Below are 18365 nucleotides of genomic sequence, written 5' to 3'. Positions count from 1 at the left end.
GGCTTGCTGTCTCCAGACACAGTCAGCCCATAGCTCCCTAGGTTCTCAGTCCTCCGCCCTCTTCAGCCCTCAGTCCCTAGCACTAGGTCCTCAGTCTCTAGTTATACTGGGTCTGCTGTCTCCGGCACTATTCGGGCCCTCAGTCCCTAGCCCAGGTAGGCCATCAGGCTTTTACCCGACTAGGCTCAGAGTTACCTGTTCCTCTAGTAGGCCCAGAGCTCTACCGGTTTTCCTGGCAGGTCTAGAGTCAGTTTTCCTAGCAGGTCCAGAGTTACTTTCCGTGATAGGTCCAATGTTATCAGCACTATGCTCCCAGACCTCACCCATTCTAGCGTTTCTGTCTCCAGCTTAAGTCGGACTTATACAGTGCCTTCAGAAAGTATTCATACACCGTGACTTATTCCGCATTTTGTTGTGTTACATCTACAAACAATACCCCATTTGTGAAAACTCTTCACAGTTGTGTTCTGTGAGTGTCACTGAGTAGGCTGATACCCCATTTCATGGACCCAAAATCTATAGGTAAGGCCATACATTGCAATATGAATGTCCAATATGCACAATATATTCAATTGTAACTTAATTTCCTATTAATGAACCCAATATCCATAGGTACATTGCAATGTTAGTATGCCCCCAATGCAATTCTAAAGTCTAATACGCCCTTACAAAAAAGATTGCAGTTTAAAACTGCAGTAAAAGTGCAGTAACTGCAGTTGACTGTGGTATTTTGGATGCAGTAATTGCAGAATAACTGCAGCGTACTGCACTAGTGTACTGCAAAATTACTGCAGTAAAAAAACGGTGTTATTTTGGATGCAGTATTTGCAGCATACTGCAGTTATACTACACAATGACTGCAATCTTTTTCATAAGGGCATCCACAGTACGATTTAAAAATATTTTTGTTGTTGTTGGTCAAATTAACTAATTGTCTTTTGTTGAATTTATATAACACCATTCCAAAATTGTTTAGCATTATCTAGTCAAATTGGGTCATGATTCCACAATGTTTAACTGTTTGCATCAGTTTCAAAGGGGGAGCCTTTATTTTGAATGCGACCCGCCGATTCCACAACATTCCTTGTACGGACTACAATTCCCTGGTCTCATTTAGGTCAACGTCACTCAGATTAGTGTATTTATTTTTATTTTCAAAATTTAGCATAGTACACGGTCATTCGCGACGAAGAACCAAGTAAAGCTAGAAAGATTTTCTCAGATATTTCGAAGGTGCAAATATGATCTACGGTGTCACTTGCCTGATCTAAAGCCCTACCGAATCTAACTGACAGTAGCGCCGATCTGCACATTTTGTCATCGTTGTTGCGCCCATGGCAGATCAGTTGTTGTCCACGGGAGTAAAGCTGGATATGAATTAGTAGCTACTGGACACCAACGTAGCTAACGTTGGTCAGCTAATTAGCCAATGCTCGAAGAGAAAGCAGGGGGTATTCAGGAGTCTACACCAAGAGCTCTGGAGAAACGGGTGAAATAGCTAACTAAATGCCTTTACGCTGAAAATGGGTGATGACGTTTGTAAATAACTAGAACAACCTGGCCAGAGTAGCTAGCTAGCTTAGCAGTTTGCCAACACAACTGTCAAAGCCAGCTAGATAGGGATTTATTTGCTACCACTAGCTAACTGATTGTCCATTGCTAATGTTATAGCAATAACCTTAGTTAATAGCTAGCCCGTGTCAACGCATATGCTGATAGTGAGTTAGCTAGTTGGCTATTTAGCTAGCTAGCTATTATGACAGTCGACACCTTGGTAGCTAGCTAGCTAGCGCCTGGAAATCGAACGAGGGGGCTCTTCAATAAGATAGCTAGCTTGTTAACTAACCTAAATTGGCTACGGTCATTCAATTATCCAAATCGAATAGCTAGCTAGGCGTTCTTGTGGATAGGTATTGATTGCAAACCAATCGGCACTTGGCTTTCACCACCGGAAAATGAAGAAGTTCTTCGATTCACGCCGTGAACTTGCGAGTTCCGGGCCTGGTTCTGGAGCAGGTGGAGGTGGCATTGGGTCGAGCAGCAGTGGTGGCAGTTTTATTGGACGGGTTTTCACCATTGGACGGTATCAAGTGACCGTTGATGAAACTGTTGCTGAAGGTGAGTAAACGTTAGAGTAATTGATCAGCTATTCAAACATTGCCCGATATCACTAGTGCCAAGTTGGAAGCAAGTTTGGGTTAGAAGCAAGCTTACCCTGATAACGTGCAACCTGGTTTCAATGCATTAAAAAAAATAATAATCTGTACGTAAATCGAGACACCTCATTTACGATATGTAGCGTTTCGTATGGTATGTATTAATTTACAGATGTCCATCCATTTCGCATGATATATTACGAATTTTCAAAACTTACAATATGTTGTGAATGTGCACAACGTATATATGTTACGAATTCCACTTTCTGGGTTAAGGTTAGGGGAAGGGTTAGCTAACATCCTAAGTAGTTGCAAAGTAGCTAAAAAATAATAAGTAGTAGTATAAAAGTTGCTCCACTGCTAAAGTTGTCTGTAATGAGATTCGAACACCCAACCCTTGGGATGTGAGACGTTCGGCGTTATACGCCCACCTATCCACCCCAATCAAACAGTCTTAAGTAACCTTCTGTCTTATGTAACCATACACAATGTAACATATACGAATTTCACTGTCCCAGATTTAAAATGTCTATAAGACCAAGCTGTGATCCTATGATCGCAATCTAACATAAACTAACATTAGCTGCTTTTGTTTGCAAATAGTGGAATAACAGATTGGCTTTGATTTTAATTATTGGCGATATCAAGAATTCTGTGATCATGGTCAATAATAAGGACTTAGGCTAGCCTATGCCTGGGGGCCTTGGAAACTCTGGTATGGTATGCAACTGCTGTAACAGCTGTGAGCACCCTAAAACAGCTGTGGTGTCACTGGTAGTGTCAGGATTAATTTGGAATGTGACCACCAGACGGATGGTGATAGGAATCTAAAAACTGGACAGTCTCCATCCTGAAGCAGATGAGGCATCTAGGGCATGGGCAAGGTTGTATCAAGAATTTCTATCATTCAGGATTGTCCACCTGGTTGGTCTTTCACTGGAGGAACATGGTCCTGGAATTGGAATCTCACCTCATCATAACTGACATACATTATAGGCTAACATTTTTACCCCCCCCCCCCCCCCCCCATTCCTCAAGAATGGCGGAACAAGGTATTAATTTAAGTCTGCTCAGACATTATTACCTTCTGACTGAGTCACAACTCTTCATGACAAATGGAGGGGATAAAAAAAGTGGGATTTTAGATGAGGGTATCAGTACAATTTGCTACATGAGGACTGTAGGAGCCAAACAGGTCATATTGTTTCCAATTAATTTCTGTTGTATGTGTGTTCACCATTAATCTCCAGTCAATGGAGGATGGAGAATACACTTAAAAGGCATAGATGCTCCAAGGCCTACTGGGAGTGACTGGAATTGCAGCACACAGTGGGGAGGTCTATCACTTAAGGCAATAAATCAGCACATGTTCCACACAATACATTATATTTCAGATTAGATTGGGAGAGTTGTGTTGATTTGGCCTCGCGGCTTGTCTTTGATCACTGACTTTTATGGGTGTGTGCATTTGCTTCACAGGGTTGGTTGGAACATTGACACACCTTACCTCTTGAGCTATGTTCTCCTTCACATGATGTTGATGATCATCTGGCGTTGTCATTTCTTAATATGTTTGGTAGACCAGAATTTGAAGTCATCATGAGGGGCCACAGTTGCTCGCAGGAATGCGTACATTTTAGTGCCCCCCCCCCCCCCTCCCCCCCTTTACAGCGGAGATACTTTTTTGTAAGTTTTAGAGTTCAACTCGAGCAATTCTACACATTTTGCCATGGGCTAATCTGGATTTGGTCCTATGTAGCAACATTTGGAGTTGATAAACTTGTAACCCCACTTTTGAGAAAATTGTCCTTAAATATTTTGTTACACCTACTGGAGAGCATGTTGTCTACACCCATTCAGCATTGTTCACACCCTCTTAAGCCTTAGCCCCACACATCTCTTTAAGGATTCACATGTGAGGCCATGTACTAAACCGAGTGAGTAGTGTATAAAACAATCAAAGATATCAAGGCTAAAAATTGTAAAAGTAGTAGTCTACAATAAGTGTGAACTCCATTTAAAAAATATACAATCTAGTCCTTGGCCTGTATCCTAATCTGACTTTGGTGCTGGTCATGTTGTTGTTCACATTACCGTGTCTGTTAAACGCACTGTATCATATGAAATCTGTGAAAGAAAGGCTACCACCCCCAGCCACATCTAGCTAGCGTAGCACCCCGTATTATCGGAATATTCAACAGTGTTTAAGAAATATATTACCTTTGTCGTGTCTGTGACTATCATTAAATGTGAAGATTAATTTAGTCAAGTCAATTCTCTGTTATTACATTTATTATGTAAACTTTAACTAGAAAGTTGAGACACCACAGAAAAAATGTTTAGTCTCTATTTCCCGAATCGACTCTTATTAATGTTTTTTTTTAAAGTTTTTAGAGTTTTCTATCAATCTACCAATTATATGCATATACTAGCTTCTGGGCCTGAGTAACATGCAGTTTACTCTGGGCACGCTTTTCATCCGGACGTGAAAATACTGCCCCCAATCCCTAAGAAAAGCCAACAGTGCAGTTCAAGAAGAGTTAAGAAAATATTTACCAAATAGACTGAAGTAAAAAGTAACACAATAAGAATAACAATAACGAGGCTATATACAAGGGGTACTGGTACCGAGTCAGTGTGCTGGGGTACAGGTTAGATGAGGTCATTTGTACATGTAAGTAGGGGTAAAGTGACTGCATAGATAATAAACAGTGAGTAGCGGCAGTGTACAAAAGGGAGGGGGGGCTCAGTCAATGTAAATAGTCCGGTGGCTATTTTATTAATTGTTCAGCAGACTTATGGCTTGGGGGTAGAAGCTGTTGAGGAGCCTTTTGGTCCTAGACTTGGCGCTCCGGTACAGCTTGCCGTGCGGTAGCAGAGAGAACAGTCTATGACTTGGGTGACTGGAGTCTCTGACAATTTTATGGGCTGTCCTCTGACACCGCCTATTATATAGGTCCTGGATGGCAGGAAGCTTGGCCCCAGTGATGTACTGTGCCGTACACATGACCCTTTGTAGCGCCTTACGGTCAGATACTGAGCAGTTGCCGTACCAGGCGGTGACGTAACAGGTCAGGATGGTGCAGCTGTAGAACTTATTAAAGATCTGGGGAACCATGCCAAATCTTTTCGGTCTCCTGAGGGGGAATAGGTTTTGTCGTGCCCTCTTCATGACTGTCTTGGTGTTTGGACCATGATAGTTCGTTGGCGATGTGGACACCCAAGGAACTTGAAACTCTCAACCCGCTCCACTACAGCCCCGTCAATGAGAATGGAGGCCGTTTCGGCCCGTATACCATTCTTCTTGATTGATGCTATTGGCTCAGTGTGCTGCTGTCTGCATTGTTTTCTACACCATTAACCCATTAGGCTGCTTTGCTCTCCACACCATATCCCTATGCTCTACACAGTACTGTCCTGTCAATGAGCCATCTACACCCACAGTCTAGTCTGCTGAGCCTGACGCTGTGTCCCCCAAACACTAATGCTCTGCTTTAGAGACAATGCTACGCTGATCCACACGACCATGGTCAAAGTGAATGTGCCATTCTGTCAACTGAGGGCCTGTTGCTGAATAATAGATGGACACCATGTGTCGGGTCCGTACCACCCCTGGTTGAATGCCTGGATATCTTCACTTTCAGTTCTCAGCAGGCTTAGGACTACTCCTCTATGAAAGTGAGTGTGTCATTCAGAGGAGACAGTGACACATGGGGGTTGGATGATATAGTCAAAGCACAGTAAAATCACTCAGTATAACTAACTGGTTAACTTTCTGAATATTCTCAAACTATGCATGAAGAGGCTGCTTATGTGGTTCACTAGTCTGGGACCAGTGGGAGAACCAGCTGAGATGACCCTCTCCCTCAAACCACTCTTGCCCTCCATTAGAAATCACACATTTTGACAAATGTTAGTTAATGTTTTTCCATCGATACATTTTTCTGGCTGTAGATTTGCTTTCCTTTAGGCTATTTTTGTTCAGCTGGTTTTGAGGTATTGCAGGGTCACATTTGCAGGATATGTCAAAGCAGTTTTGCCCCTGTTCTCTCAGCAATCCCAAAACCAGAAGCATTTAGCTGCAACACTTTCTCTTTACAGTATCAACAAGGTGGGTCATTTACTCTAGTTTATAGGCGTGTAACGTTACTGCTGGTATGGTAACACTAGCCCTCTACTACTGACATTGTCATGGCGGAAGCCTGCCTGTCCCTCTCACTCCACTGTCAGAGAGCGCACACACAAACCACTGGGGCATGCTGGGAAAACCAACTGTCTTTCATTTTTTGAATCATCAACGAGTATCAGCTGGCGCAAGCTGGTTTAATATTAATGCCTTCTGGAGACTCGATAGTGCCAGTAGAATTGTCTTCTCCATGCAGGATGCAGCATAATGCAGACGCCTCAGTGAGCATGATAATTAACCATGTAGTAGTCGTGTTTATTTATAGTTTGCTGTTTGTCGTCACTGCAATGGAGCTTGTCTCATTGTTTCCTGAACTGTATACCAAAACACTTAAGGATACTTACATTTTTTATTTGTGTTTGGTTGAGTGGACAGCGGGGTATTATACTGGCTGTCATCAGTGTTAAGGGGGAATGTTTATATTGTAGTTGTTGTTGGCCTGTCCAGTCTGGTGAAAGTAAATGTGCTGCTTTCAGCATGTTACTTAAGGTGGTTAATCCCTCTAATTTCACGTAGGTGCCTGAGATTAGACGGTGCAAACTAGCAGGGGTTTGGCAGGACAAACCCTACGTCAGCTCAGACGGAACCACCCACACACACACACCATGTTGTGTGTAGGTCTACATGTTTGTGCTTGCTCCCACAAGGTATTCTGATATTAACTTTGAAACGGGGACAAGATATGCTTTGCTGGATCCACTCTTTTTTTCATATATTTGAGTTGATAACAGATTTAGCTTGGCCCTCCACTGGTCGTACATTTACCATTCTACTGAGTGTATAGGCCACGCTGATTATTTGAACTGAGTCTCATTGTACAGCAGTAGCTCCAATGGAACTGAGGGCTGTGGTCCGAAGCCCCAAACAGACAGATCACGTGGAGGGGAGCTGTCCTTGGCTTAGTGATGTGAGGCAGGCTGGATGACTCCGCCCAGAGCATGGCTCAGCGCAGGCAGCTACAGACAGCATGCTGGGAGAGCACAAGGCTGGCTACCAACAGGCCTCTCTGAGCAGCAGAAGCAGGCTCCTCTAATAGGCCTGACTGTGTTTGTCCTAGTGAGTTCACTGCAGGGTTGAAATGCTTTAGGCCTAGCTGTGTCAGCAGTGAAAATAGACAAGGAAGCAGTTGTCCAGTAGCCTAATGCTCTCAAAGGCTTGATTTAGACCTCACTTGTTGTACAGGCTGCAGGTGCTCTGTAGTGCCTTATCTTCTGCATTCAAATGTACAGCCACCTCCCAGTTTGTATTGATTCTTCCCAGGGCATGCAGGCCCCTCTAAACAATAATCTACAAGATTCAGGAGGACAGACGAGCCTTGTTTCTGTGGTTTAGGGTGAGGTGCTGAAATGCCACTGCAGTACCAAGCCACCTGCACTGGAAAGTGTCTGTGTTTATGGTGTTTGTCTGTGCGTGCAGCAGAGATAAGAACCAATACGAAGTCAATCTCTTATTCAGATTAGTGAAACTTGGTCCTGGCCCATATCTGTTTCTGCTCTGATCAGAACCTGGAGGTGCTTATTTAGCGTAGTGCATGTTAATGCAGCAGCACAGCAGAGCTCTCAACCAACCCTTCCGAGCATTAGCTCAGCTACTACTAGCCTATAATTCTTAATCACAGACACACATACTACTCACACCTTACAGCATTGTGCTGCTACAACACTGCAGAACCACCAATCATTCAAAACACCAGCTCTGCATCACTGACATAAATGCACTACTATTACCTCTCTTTGAACAATGTGAGATAAAAGTCTAGCTGAGATACATGCACAGTATGTTAAGTTCCAGACAGTGCTTCTACTGAACCCTGCCCATCTGATGGAATTATTCTTTATGGAGGTAAAGGCCAGCCCCCTTGCTGTGTGTGAAAGGTGTGTAGATGAAAGAGCCCAGTGTTGTACCACACATGGAACAAAGCAAGCCAGCACTGCCTCCTTGTTCAACAGAAACAAATAGTGGGCACAGCCAGCCACATACACAATCACTAGTGGTTTTGTGCGTCTGAATTAGCAGGTGAGCGAGATGGAGAGACCAACATAAGGGCCCTTTTGGAGCCTTGCCAGTTGTCCTGTGTCAGTACAATGTTCTTCTAATAGCCGGATGATGGAATCTCACATTCTTCACTGTTTCCAGTCAGTGCTGCTGCTCCAATACCTCCAGTCTGTCTCGGCTCTACTGCTGACTCACCCAATGCTATTTTGAGCCGTCCTTTATCACAGCTCCCTCTGACTGAACACACATTTCACAACTTGTCTTCCCAGCTAACTTTGCCACCCCCACTGTTTTTCCAGGGTCATGGAGTGTGTTTGAGTGTGTTTGTGTGTGTGATTCTGCTCACAGTCAGCCTCTCGGCAGCTAAGATTCATTCATTGAGGCTGAGCAGAGAGACTGGAGGAGGCTGACTGTCTATGACTGGGCTGATTCATTCACTGTCGCTGACATTTGTGAAGGTCAAAGCTCATTTGGCTTAAGGGGGAACCAGTGTCACGAAGCGAACATTTGTCGCAACGTATTTAGCCATTTTCATGTTTATTGTATTCCTTTCTTGTTAAATTGGCTGACATTGCAGCTGATTTCATTGGTGACCTGTGCTCACAGGTCAATGCAGAAATGTAAGCATCCTCTACATTCTTTCTCACTCTCTCCCTCCACAGGAGGCTTTGCCATTGTGTTCCTGGTGCGGACCAACCAGGGGGTGCGCTGTGCTCTGAAGAGGATGTACGTCAACAACGAGCACGACCTGCAGGTCTGCGAGCTGGAGATCCAGATCATGGTGAGAACAGGCTCTGGGCTGGAGCCCTGCTTAGTCTGTCACTCAGTCCAACGTAGAATGCACACCTAGGTCATAGCTATATGGTGAGGCTCTTAGACAAAGGGGGCTAAGGATTGTGTGAGGTCACTGACTTGTTGGAAACCACAGGATCACTGTGCTTCTGCTATAGTGAGGCGGATGTAGAACCATAGAGCAACATTACACAAATCAAAGAAGAGGGTTGTTTTTATTCTGGAAGAGGTGATATGGGAGTGTGTCAATTGCTGACTATGGAATGGGAGGGTTGACAAGACTAACTTAAACATATACAGAGAGGAGATGGAGGGAAGGTGCAAGAGGGTGGGTAGTAATAGTTTCATTCTTAGTCCAGTTGGAGCCTGCTGCTGAATATGTTGAATTGGCATTCATGCAGCTAAACTCCCACCCGACCCCTTGGGCCTCCATTGCCTAACTGGAGGCCATGCTGTAAGATAACTAGCCCCTGCAGCCACACCCTGGGGGGCATAATTGGTACAGGATGGCTATCATTATTACTTCCAGCCTTTTGGCAGATCCTCATAGGCAGTAATCTAGAGCAGAACAGTACACTCAGTCAGTCCAAAAAACAAACAAAGATCACCATTGTTATGGCAGCCTGTTTGAACTTGAAAGCCAACCAGAGATGTATGAGGTTCTTTATATTCTCTAAAATATTAACCAATTGTGTGTGTTCAGAGGGACCTCGTGGGCCACAGGAACATTGTGGGTTTCCTGGACTCCAGTATAACTGCAGTGGGAGCAGGAGATGTCTGGGAGGTCCTCATCCTCATGGACTTCTGTCGTGGTGATTCTGCTCCTCTTTCCTTCTCAAGCGCTTTAGTGGTTTCATTAGTGCACAAACCTCATAGTTATTTTTTTCCAAACCCATTGTAAGTCCTTCCTGGTTTGTTACAGGTGGTCAGGTGGTGAACCTGATGAACCAGCGTCTGCAGACAGGCTTCACTGAGCCAGAGGTGCTGCAGATCTTCTGTGACACCTGCGAGGCCGTGGCCCGACTCCACCAGTGCAAGACGCCAATCATCCATCGAGACCTAAAGGCACGACCACTTGTCTTCACACACACACCCTCAGTCTGCACTTTACTTACACTTTAATGGCCTCATTGGCATTATCATGGCATTTTTAAGCTGTTTTTCTTTAATACATGTCCGAGCTGCATATGTGTGTCAGCATGAGAAGTGAGACATGACGTGTATAAATATGTTAAACGCTATTTGAAGATTGTCTCAGGAGTCATCTGTGTGTCTATTTTCTCTGCAGGTGGAGAATATCCTGCTCCATGACCGGGGACACTATGTGTTGTGTGACTTTGGCAGTGCCACCAACCGCTTCCAGAACCCTCAGACAGAGGGTGTTCCACTGGTGGAGGAGGAAATCAAGAAGTGAGTGATTCTGAAGAGCTTCACCTCAACTGGAATACTGAACTCATGAGTGATTTGATAGTTTTAGTCTAGTGAACCAACAAGTACAACAGGTTGGGATGTTGTGAGTTTAACTGTGCCAAGTGAGCCCTGTTGAGGACATTTATCTGTGATTGAAGTCCTTCCAAAATTGGTGTGCTCCTTTCCTTTGTAAGGTACACTACTCTGTCATACCGAGCCCCAGAGATGATCAACCTCTATAATGGCACGGTCATCACTACAAAGGCAGACATCTGGGTGAGTTGGCATGCTGCTATATCACCATGAGAGATGATTACTGGTAGGGCGTTCACTCACTGCTCTAGAATGTGTGGAGAATGGGGCAATTCAAGAGGGTACTGCAAAATGCATGTAAAAGTACAGTTTTCTTTTCCCTATGTCATCATAAATCACATAATTAATCATTAGATTGTTCTCTAAAAAAAGGATAACCTTAATATACTTTCACTTGACAGTGTTGATGAAATAAGAACATGAATTTGCTGTGACCGTTGCCAGTTTAGACCTCGCCGCTCTTGGTTGTATCTCTTCCATACAGTATTTAGCATTATGTGGTGGTACCATTTTGGAGCACTTTCCACGGGTTGGACCAATCACTCTTGGCGTTCTCGCAACCAGCTTCACCTGGAATGCTTTTCCAACAGTCTTGAACGATTTCCCACATATGCTAAGCATTTGTTGGTTGCTTTTCCTTTACTCTGCGGTCAAACTTATCCCAAACCATCTCAATTGGGTTGAGGACAAGTGATTGTGAAGGCCAGGTAATTGTGGTGGCCAGGTCATCTGATGCAGCACTCTCACTCTCCTTCTTGGCCAAATAGCCCTTACACAGCCTGGAGGTGTGTTGTGTCATTGTGTTTTTGAAAAACAAATGATAGTCCCACTAAGCGCAAACCAGATGGGATGGCGTATCGCTGAAGAATGCTGTGGTAGCCATGCTGGTTGTATGCCTTGAATTCTAAATAAATCACAGACGGTGTCACCAGCAAAGCACCATCACACCACCTCCTCGCTTCACGGTGGGAACCACACATGCGGATATAATCCGTTCACCTACTCTGCATCACAAAAACACGGCGGTTGGATCCAAAAATCTCAAATTTGGACTCATCAGACTAAAGGACGGATTTCCACCGCTCTAATGTTCATTGCTCGTGTTTCTTGGCCCAAGCAAGTCTCTTCTTATTGGTGTCCTTTAGTAGTAGTTTGTTGGCAGCAATTTGACCATCAAGGCCTAATTCACACAGTCTCCTCTGAACAGTTGATGTTGATGTCTGCTACTTGAACTCTGTGAAACATTTATTTGGGCTGCAATCTGAGGTGCAGTTAACTCTAATGAACTTATCCTCTGCAGCAAAGGTAACGCTGGGTCTTCCTTTCCTGTGGCCGTCCTCATGAGAGCCAGTTTCATCATAGCTCTTGATAGTTTTTGCTACTGGACTTGAAGAAACTTTCAAAGTACTTGAAATGTTCTGGATTGACTGACCTTCATGTCTTTAAAGTAATGATGAATTGTTGTTTCTCTGCTTATTTGAGCTGTTCTTGACGTAATATGGACTTGGTCTTTTAGACCTATTTGGTATCTTCTGTATACCACCCCTACCTTGTCACAACACAAATGATTGTCTCAAACACATTAAGAAGGAAATAAAGTCAAAAAATGAACATTTTAACAAGGCACACCTGTTAATTAAAATGCATTCCAGGTGACTACCTCATGAAGCTGGTTGAGAGAATGCCAAGAGTGTGCAAAGCTGTCATCAAGGCAAAGGGTGGCTGCTTTGAAGAAGCTCAAATATAAAATATATTTTGATTTGTTTATCACTTTTTTTCCCTATGTGTTATTTCATAGTTTTGATGTCTTCACTAAGATTCTACAATGTAGAAAATAGTGAAATAAATAACTTGAATGAGTAGGTGTGTCCAAATGACAAGAGACATGGGGTTTGGACAATTTTGTTTTTCAGATGCAATTCTCTATTGAATGGACATATTTGTATAAATCTTCAATTAATTAATATTTTTATGGTTGAACACCCTACACTACACAGTTGGCTTGATGCCAAGTTAATACAAGGTATGTTGATGCTCACTGTGCTGTGGTTCTGCAGGCTATGGGATGCCTGCTGTATAAGCTGTGCTACTTCACCCTGCCGTTTGGGGAGAGCCAGGTGGCCATCTGTGATGGCAGCTTCACTATTCCAGACAACTCCCGCTACTCCCCGGACATGCACTGCCTCATCAGTGAGTAGCCATCCTCCCCATCACCTTATACTCACCTTATACTCACCATGTGTGTGTGAGCGAGTCTAGGCTCTGCCTTTGTTTTCTGTCTCTTTTTTTCGCTGTGCCATTTCTCTCTTACACAGTCCCAAGTATTTTAGTCCAGTGAGTGACATGTATTCGTATCATCATTACCAACCATATGTTTTCTTCCATTCATCAGGATACATGCTGGAGCCTGACCCTGAGAAGAGACCAGATATCTACCAAGTGTCCCACTTCTCCTTCAGGCTGGCCGGGATAGAATGCCCCATCCGGAACGTACATGTAAGTCACCTCACCATTAGTAATGACAACTGTACTAGAAAATCTCCCTGGAGACAAAGGTTACAACCAAATACTTCAAAGGTTCATAAAGTTAAAAGGTCCTCTACATTATCTGAATTGTTATCTTGCCCGTTCCTAATGTCAGGTGTAAATATATAATTTAAAGTAAGAGGTATGTAAGGCACTGTACTAGAAGTTATTTATTTTTAAACGTAAGAAGCTTTCGCATTTTATTAAGATGTTTTATTAATGTCTTATCGTTTTGGAAAGCAACATAAGTGTAGTGTAAAATGCCAGACGAAGGGGGAGCAGGGAGCTTTGTGATTGTTGCCAGTTGGCTGCCCTCCATCCCCTAGGCCCCTTTGCTATGCATTGATGGTGCAATGTCAGCACTCAATCATCTGACACAGCACATTTCAGACCACATTCCCAGAGAGGCATCAAAGTGGACATTCAAAGCTGATTCATGAAATCTGTTACTGATCATTGCATTGCTGCAATCATGTGTCATGCAGAAGTTTATAATGATAAAGGGTCCTTGTTCCTGCTCTGTGACCGAAGGAAAACTTTTAAACTAGAAATGTGAGTGAAGCTTATTGATTTTAGTTGGGTAGTATATCTCAGCATAGTACTCTAACTCTTTTCACCTTCTCAGAACTCCCCTATTCTTACAAAACTCCCCGAACCAATCAGAGCCAGCGAAGCTGTGGCCAAAAAAAGTCAATCCAAAGCCAGGTGAGTGAAGAGCATGAGTATCTGGGCTTTTTTTTATAGTTAAATATGTCAAGCTCCAGCAATGATAACCTGCCTTTCCTTTCCCCCTCCAAGGCTCACAGACCCTGTCCCCACAATGGAGACCTCCATTGCACCCCGTTCACGCCCCAAAGCTGGCGGGACCCAGCCCATAGGCATCCTGCCCATCCAGCCAGCCCTCACCCCACGCAAGAGACCCAACGTGGCTGCAGGAGGGCCCCAGCCCATAGGTACGCATACAGTACACTACCCTCTATACCACCTCTGCTTCTCAAAGCTTGAACCGTAAGGATCTGATGATGTGTGAGCTGAGGCCTGCTAGCAGTGAAAGTCTCTTATCCTGTAACAAAGCACTCACCAAGATGGGCATCCTGCATTGAAATGTCCCACATCTTTGGCTGACATAACATGGCCTTGTAATCCCAGTGGTTCAATTTATTTGTCCAGCAGGACAAGGTTTGAATTAATGAGCCCTTGGTGACATTCATAGTCTCTGTCCATATGCTTGTATGGAGACAGATAGGAGCTTCAAGCTTGTCTGTTTCAGTCCCATTGTTATGAAGTCATCTTTACACTTGAGCTCCACTACGTATTGCTTTGCCATCAGCGTCGGTTCAATGTGACGTATTACCTACTACACAGGGCCATGCTTTGAGAGCGGAGAGGAGCAGAGGGGAAGGGCATCTTATTCTATTTTCCCCTACTGTACCATGTTCATTGATTATGCATAAGTATAATATCTTTGGTCCAGTTTTTTTTGCAAATACTCATTCAATTGTTGCTAGTGGGGTTGTACTGAATGATCCTTTAATTTTACAAGTTGCTTTTGTTTACACTGAACATAGTCATTCTAGCTAGTTAGAGTTTCTACTAGCTAGTATCTTCTTGATGTCATAAATCTGGATAAAAGCCTCTGCTAAATGACTAAAATGTCAAATAAGCAGTGGTGTATAGTCAAGGCCATATACAACCACAATCAACTTTATTTCAATTCACACGATAGAATGAACACGTGCATCAGAGAATTGAACCGCAGCGATTCTTGAGCTTGGACGCTGCCATTGGATGTGATGCAACGCGAGCGCGACATCGGCAGTATAGCAGCTTTCATTGATTTCAAAAGAAGCATTCCCTCAATGGCTGATGGCAATGCCAGCTGCCCAATGGCTGTAGTTTAGCAGGGCTGTTACAAGACGACCATCTTCACTGTATTACAGGTGTTTTATCCGCCGCCCAGCCTGCTGCTGCTGTCCAATCAGTTCAGCAGGCACCTGCTGCACAGGCCACATCCCCACTGGCTCAGACCACCTCTTCGCAACCCATGGCCACGCCCCAGCACCAGCAGGGTCTCTTCATGAAGCAGCAGGCAGCAGCCTTTTTCAGCCCACATCAGCAAGTCAACCAGGTGGGTATATCTCATATCAGTCTGCTGAAGGCACTATATATTACATTGTGTTGACAATCTTGTTGCCATTTGCCAATAATATGAAGTCATTTCACAATATTCCATTCACTTTCTCTAAATAGTATTAGTTGGAGACTCCTTGGTCATAAACATGGTCCCCTGTATGCTCATGCTGTGTATGTAAGGACGCCATTGTTTTGTATCCATTTATTGTCTTCCAACTTGTTTCTATACAGAGTGCACTTTTATCAGGACCTCTGAATAACCTTGTGGTTTTGAATTAAATTGAATCAAACGGAATAACTTTGACTTTGCAGAAACTTTCCTCTGATCTGTTAAACCAGTTCACCACATGTAAATACTGTACATGACAAGTTTCATGAAAAACACAGGGCTAAGAAGGATATTTACATGTGGCGAACTGGTTTGCACTTCTCAGAGCAATAACTCATCCCAAACTTGGCCAAATGAGACAGTAGGGAGAGGTTTTCCTGAGCACTGGTTGTGTTTTTCCCACTATCCTATCCCTAAGCAGCATCAGCTGGTGCAGACCCTCTACAAACGGCAGCAGCCTCCCATGCCGGCCCCCCAGAGCTCTGTGGCTGTGCAGCCCAAAGCTAGTCCTGTTGCTCCTCTGCAGCCACCAGCCGGCCCTGTGCCCCCTTCCCCCCAAACAGCAGCTCCCCCTCAGCCTGCAGCCACAGGACCTGCTGCACCTGATTCCGACTCTGACTGTGACTCTGAGCCCACGGTAACCTCCCTCCCCTCTGGCAGCCTGCTGCTCTTTGGGACAGGGGGGCTAACGGGCCCTGTCCTTCTGTCTGGGGCCTTCAAATCTAGCTAATCACCTAACACGGACTTTGTATACATTCTACATTTGAATTGGATTAGTTCCCTTTAAAATAACTGCATGTTTTAATGATCCATGTCAAACATTTTAGAAATACTTGCTCTTGGATTTGTCCTGTATCCTGTAAACATCAGGGCTGCAATAAGGTGCAAACAAACAATGTAAAGACTGTCATCTTTTAATCTTTTTAGTCGTTTTTTCTAACATCAAAGACAGATATTTCATGCTTTGCATCGTGTTCAAAGATATCCAACCAAAACGATGAGTTTTAGAAGCTGTCTGGCTGCTTTTCCTTTCACTATGGTTCATGTCTAAGGTTGTCATGAAACATCTCTGTCCCTGGAACCTGTCACCACTCAGTTCTGTCTCTTGATTCCTGTGTTTTGCCATTTATTGTTCTGAATCTTCTAAATCCAATCTCTCAACAACAACAAATGTAATCAATAACTGATTATCCTCAAGACCCTACATTGGCGCTTTGCCACTAATCAACCATGTCTTTTCACTAACCAGTAGAATTTGTTTCAATGTGGTTTTGCAATGGTTCTGTATTTTGGGATGCAATGAAATAATATCCTCTCCTAGAGAATGGCTAATCAACCTGTATATCACCTGTAATTTTCTTCCTTCTCTCCCTGATTTTCATATTCCGTGTGATATTTTTCCTAATCTTCATGACTGTCTTTCCTCCCCAGCCTCTGGCATCTGGCCGTGGGCTCCACAAGGTTGGCTCCCTGACGCCCCCCTCCTCCCCAAAGATGGGCCCCCGGGGTGGCCACAGGCGCATACTGAGCGATGTCACCCACAGTACTGTGTTTGGGGTCCCAGTCAGCAGGTCCACCCAGCTACTGCAGGCGGCTGCAGCCGAGGCCAGCCTCAACAAGTCCAAGTAAGCTGAATTAACTCATCTCAATGAGCTAACAATCAACTGTCCAATTATTCTACTGACACAGAGTGAGATTCAGGCCAATGAATATACAACAGGCAACTGTATAAACATCCCCTTTATAGCCCAGTTTGAATAGACAGTTTATTCCTGTTAATCTACAATTAACTCAATAGACTTTTAATTCACCCATATTTGCTTACATGCTCTATATTTGCACAGACTCATTTGTACATAAGATAAATGAGATGGATGATTTCCTCTGTAACCTTTGTCTTTCCGTATGTGTGTTGTAGGTCAGCCAGCACCACCCCCTCTGGCTCCCCCTGCTCCTCCCAGCAGAGTGTGAACCAGCCAGGTGAGGGCGGTGCCCAGACCGCTCCCATTGCACCGTCTGGCAGCTGGAACCCGTTTGGTGACGACAACTTCTCCAAGCTCACTGCTGAGGAGCTACTCAACAAGGATTTTACCAAGCTGGTCGAGAGTAAGACCACAATGCCCAATCTGCGTATACACATCTGCAAGTGCAATGGATAGATAGGTGGTAGATAGAAAAAAAGCATCACTTCTGTTCATTTACCTAATTGTCTATGTCTTTATGACAGCTACAACAGGGGAGAGGGCCAGCCTCTCCACAGAGAACCTCATTCCAGGTCTGCAGCCTGTCTCTGCTGCTGGTGCTACAGGCAAGGCTTTCCCAGGTAAGGCTGTCCATGTTTTCAACAGCTTTCCTCCCTCTCTGTGTCATACCTACGTTATTATCCCTCCTTCATCTCTACATATTTCCCATGAGGTGTCCTCATGTGTTTTTAGGTGTTGGCTTCGTCTCTAAATCTTTAAGACAAATGTTTTCTCCATTTTTCCTCATTTACAATGTATTAATATTGGTTTGTGTAGTTGTTGGTCTAGCTTCTGTAACTTTGTAGCAAGTACGGTGTGCTTTATGTTGCGTCATGATTAGGTGTCCGTATATATACAAATCAGCTGGGCTTGACAATCTGGACCCTCTATTTCTGAAACTGTCCGCCGCCATTGTCGCAACCCCTATTACCAGCCTGTTCAACCTCTCCTTCGTATCATCTGAGATCCCCAAGGATTGGAAAGCTGATACAGACCGATATCCATCCTGCCCTGCCTATCTAAGGTCTTTGAAAGCCAAGTCAACAAACAGATTACTGACCATCTCGAATCCCACCGTACCTTCTCCACTGTGCACCTCCGAGCCGGTCACGGGTGCACCTCAACCATGCTCAAGGTACTAAACGATATCATAACCGCCATCGAGAAAAGACAGTTCTGTGCAGCCATCTTCATCGACCTGGCCAAGGCTTTCGACTCTGTCA

General features: G+C 44.2%; 1 protein-coding gene across 17 annotated transcripts in view; it reads left to right on the top strand.

The window, feature by feature from the left end:
- Nucleotides 1-1110: 1110 nt before the first annotated feature.
- Nucleotides 1111-18365, top strand: part of LOC110525655 (AP2-associated protein kinase 1) — a 35029-nt gene continuing 17774 nt past the window's right edge. For 11 of the 17 annotated variants that reach the window (XR_002473803.2, XM_036979770.1, XM_036979767.1 and 8 more), the window contains exons 1-15: nt 1112-2118; nt 9000-9118; nt 9833-9941; nt 10052-10194; nt 10418-10539; nt 10734-10815; nt 12690-12822; nt 13025-13128; nt 13784-13863; nt 13957-14111; nt 15099-15286; nt 15822-16037; nt 16832-17025; nt 17319-17506; nt 17628-17723. Coding sequence is in view for 16 of the 17 variants with exons in the window: in XM_036979770.1 (XP_036835665.1) it covers nt 1956-2118; nt 9000-9118; nt 9833-9941; nt 10052-10194; nt 10418-10539; nt 10734-10815; nt 12690-12822; nt 13025-13128; nt 13784-13863; nt 13957-14111; nt 15099-15286; nt 15822-16037; nt 16832-17025; nt 17319-17506; nt 17628-17723 (2092 nt within the window). In the remaining variant the exon portion in view is untranslated. Of the gene's footprint in view, nt 2119-8999; nt 9119-9832; nt 9942-10051; nt 10195-10417; nt 10540-10733; nt 10816-12689; nt 12823-13024; nt 13129-13783; nt 13864-13956; nt 14112-15098; nt 15287-15821; nt 16038-16831; nt 17026-17318; nt 17507-17627; nt 17724-18365 lie in introns of all 17 variants that reach the window. The other 6 variants (XM_036979766.1, XM_036979762.1, XM_021605981.2 and 3 more) reach the window with 3 other exon arrangements.

Source organism: Oncorhynchus mykiss, chromosome 6 (assembly GCF_013265735.2).
Source record: "Oncorhynchus mykiss isolate Arlee chromosome 6, USDA_OmykA_1.1, whole genome shotgun sequence".
NCBI lineage: Eukaryota > Metazoa > Chordata > Actinopteri > Salmoniformes > Salmonidae > Oncorhynchus > Oncorhynchus mykiss.
This window is presented reverse-complemented; position numbering and strand designations above follow the sequence as displayed.